This window comes from Chrysochloris asiatica, unplaced genomic scaffold (genome assembly GCF_000296735.1).
Source record: "Chrysochloris asiatica unplaced genomic scaffold, ChrAsi1.0 scaffold00012, whole genome shotgun sequence".
NCBI lineage: Eukaryota > Metazoa > Chordata > Mammalia > Afrosoricida > Chrysochloridae > Chrysochloris > Chrysochloris asiatica.
The window spans coordinates 24,282,803-24,286,625 of NW_006408530.1; the positions used below are offsets into that span (position 1 = coordinate 24,282,803).

A 3,823-nucleotide genomic window follows, 5' to 3' on the forward strand; every position below is an offset into this window, starting at 1 on the left:
AAAACAAAAATCCTCACCACTGGACCAATAAACAACATTTTTATCAATAGAGAAGAGATTGAAGTTGTCAAGGACTTCATTCTTTTTGGATCAACTATCAACACTCATGGAAGCAGTCAAGAAATCAAGCAACGTATTGCATTAGACAAATCTGGTGCACAAGACCTTTTTAAAGTGTTTAAGAGCAAAGATGTCAGCTTGAGGACTAAGGTGCACCTGACCCAAGCCATGGTGTTTTCAATAACCTCATATGCATGCAAAAGCTGAAGAGTGAATAAGGAAGACCTTAGAATAATTGATGCTTTCGAGTTATGGTGTTGGGGGAGAATATTGAAAGTGCCATGGGCTGCCAAAAGAACCCACATCTGTGTTGGAAGAAGTGCAGCCAGAGTGCTCCTGGGAGACCAGGATGTCCAAACTTTGTCTCTCATACTTTGAACATATTGTTAGGAGAGACCAGTCACTGGAGAAGGATATCATGTTTGGTAAGGTGGAGGATCAGAGAGGAATACACACAGCCAGATGGACTGGCAAAATGGCAGCATCAGTGGGCTCAAGTGTGGCAAAAATTGTAAGGTTGGGCTAGGACCGGTCAGTGTTTCGTTGTGTTGTTCATAGGGTCACTATGAGACCATACCGATTCGATGGCCCCTAATAACAGCAACATTTTGACTCCCCAAGTCCAAGACACATTTTGAAATTGGTAAAGGCCAAGGTCAAACTGTAGGCTAAGCACTAGACTACTAAACTCAAACTTGACAGTTCAAATCCACTATCTGCTTCTTGGAAATCCTATCCAGGGTTGCTGAATCAGATTGACTTGATAGCACTTAACAACAACAACATAGTGAAGAAATATTGGTATAGGAGATTGTTGTTTTCCATTGGAATTTTTTAAAAGGAAAATTAGGTCATATAACTTTAGCCCTTCTGTCCAAAAGCAAAACATTTGCTGAGATTGTTAAAAAAATAATTTTATAGAAATTATGCTGTTTCATTGTTGACACTTCAAGGAACAATTTTAACCTAAAACTTTATAAATCCAAATAAAATGTTTTGAAATTATAGATGATCATAGATAAGAACTTTACCAAATGACAGTTTGATTCTGTGGTTTAAATTTAGTTTCAAGATAACATTAACTATCCATATAGAAAATAATTGTAATCTTTAGGCTTATATAAATGGAAATTTTCTTTATTCTCATTTCAACAGTTTTTTTACACTCTCAATAATACTTTCCTACACAAAATGTGGTAGTAAAATGTATAATAATTATTGATAAAATTTAACTACCATAATATAATCAATTTTTTCCTATATTGTGTTGCTAAACCTAGTTTAGCTTAATATTGAAAAAGTTGTTAAACCTGCTTTTAGTATTTTCAGTTTTCTACTCTAAGGAGCTCTGCAGAAGAAAGATGAGACTTTTTGCTTCCATTTACAGTCTCAGAAATCCTATGCAGGGCCACTATGAGTCAGAACCGACTGCACGGCACATAACCACCACCACTCTAAGGAAAAATTCTATGACTGAGATAATAGGTGAACAGAGAGTGTATTTTCAGTAGTATAGCATTCTTGTTTCCTCACCTAGAAATAATGAGAACAACTTGCTTCCAGGTTTATTTTCTGTTCCCCAGACTTAATTCCAACTACAAATATTTCTTTTTAGTATGGCCACTGGACCATAAATAAATGGAAAATATCCCCTATAGGAGTTACAAGAAATTCAAAAGTGTAATGTAATACCCTGCCAAATGAAGAGGATGGAGTTTTAATGAATATTTATTATATAGATTAGTCAGATTTTTTTTGTCTCTAGGATATCGACAATGTGGTACAGATGAATTTACCTGTGCTGATGGGCGATGTGTTTTAAATGCTCAGTGGCAGTGTGATGGAGACTTCGATTGCCCTGACCATTCTGATGAAGCACCTTTAAACCCAAAGTGCAAAAGTGCAGGTACTAAAACACATGCAATAAGATGTTTATTATTTGAAAATTATAATGCCAAAATAGTTACTATGATTTTAAGTCTTGTGTGATATTCAGTGAAAGAACATGCAAATAATTAAACACATGAAATTTCTAGTCATTGCATACAGGATAGTAATATTCAACTATGTTTTGAGACTAGGATTAGAAATTTAAGTTAGTGCCAAAAATGTGAAAATTTAAGACAAGGATCCTAATATCTCCTTCCTCCAGGATAATGCACTGGATTGCAAGATCAGTTTGAACTACAAGGTTGGTGGTTCAAACCCACCAGCTGCTCCTCAGAAACCGTATACAGGGTCTCTATGAGTTGGAACTGACTCAACAGCACTTAACAGCAAAACAACAACCCCTAAACACATTGGTCTCTTTTTAAAATGTCCTATGTGCAGATAGTTTTCCTGTATGAAAATTTGAAAATTTTCAAATGAATATTTGAAATGAATATTTGAAAATTGAAATGTAAAATAAATTGACATTTGCTGTAAAATTAAGTCCATAGTACTTATCTTTAGGCAAAACCACTTAAGTTACATATTTTGAGAGATACATAGTCAGACTTGGTCTATTTATTATTTCAATTCAGTAATGACTGAATATGTACTCATATATTTTATAATAACTCAATTGTTTTTCTCATGTAGTTTGTATGTTAGTAAGTTTTCTTTTAGCATGTGTAATAATAAGCAGTGTTTAAGTCTTCAGATTATAAAAAGCTGCAAGACCTGAATTCCTTTCCATAGTTCATTTGGAAAAGCTATTATTTAATACAAATGCCCTTTTTAGACCATGATTAGAAATGTCAATGTTATATTTCTAGGATAAAATAATTTAAGTAGGAACATCTACCTATTCTTGAGTCTTAATTTTTAATGACAAATAGTTTCTTAGAGACCTATGACTCTAAGAAATGTCAAACTATAATTACACATTTGAACTCATTTTTCACAATACAGATTAAGACAGAAATAGTCCATTAATTTTGCTATAGATGCCTATTTTGATTGTTCATTTTTATAGTAAAGCTAAATTTGCCATAAGTGTTGAAAATGGAGGTATAGTTTGCTATGTATGAAATGTTTTACTGAATATGAAGCATTTCATAAGTACATATATTTACTATGATTTTTGATATTTGTATTTGTGAATGTTTTCAATAATTGTGGTCTATAACAAAGGCATGCTTTTTATGTTCCATTTGTTTCATTTTTGTTTTTTCCAGAACAGTCATGCAACAGTTCATTTTTTGTATGCAAAAATGGCAGGTGCATTCCCAATGGAGGTCTTTGTGACCATAAGGATGACTGTGGTGATGGTTCTGATGAAAGAAACTGCCATGTAAATGAATGTTTGAGTAAGAAAGTCAGTGGGTGTTCTCAAGATTGTCAGGACCTTCCAGTCAGTTACAAGGTAATACTTAGCAATAATAGCAAGTAACTGATACACTAAAATTAGAAATCATGAAAACTAATCCAATATATCTATAAAACTTGAAGGACATCATAATCTTGTAAAATATTTAAACAGGGACAATCTATGTAAACGTTGACATCAAGTTCGATCCTGACTCATAGTGACCCTTTAGGACAGAGTGGAATTTCCGCATCGGGTTTCCATCTTTATGAAGCAGAATGCTGCATCTTTCTCACATGGTGCCTATGCTGTGTTCTAACTCTGACCTTTTGGTTAGCAGTCAATTACTTAATCACTGCAGCACTAGAGGTCCTCGGTATGTATAAGAAAACAATAAAATGATTTGGCATAAAAATGGTGGCATTAAATTGTGAAAAAGACTATATATATCTATATCTATACATAAATAAA

At 33.5% G+C, this 3,823-nt stretch overlaps 1 protein-coding gene across 1 annotated transcript in view; it reads left to right on the forward strand.

The window, feature by feature from the left end:
- LRP1B (low density lipoprotein receptor-related protein 1B) overlaps positions 1-3,823 on the forward strand; it is a 2,342,762-nt gene that overhangs the window by 1,935,659 nt on the left and 403,280 nt on the right. Inside the window, exons 54-55 of the mRNA XM_006834597.1 lie at positions 1,826-1,966; positions 3,222-3,409. Of these exons, the coding sequence (XP_006834660.1) occupies positions 1,826-1,966; positions 3,222-3,409 (329 nt within the window). The remainder of the gene's footprint in view (positions 1-1,825; positions 1,967-3,221; positions 3,410-3,823) is intronic.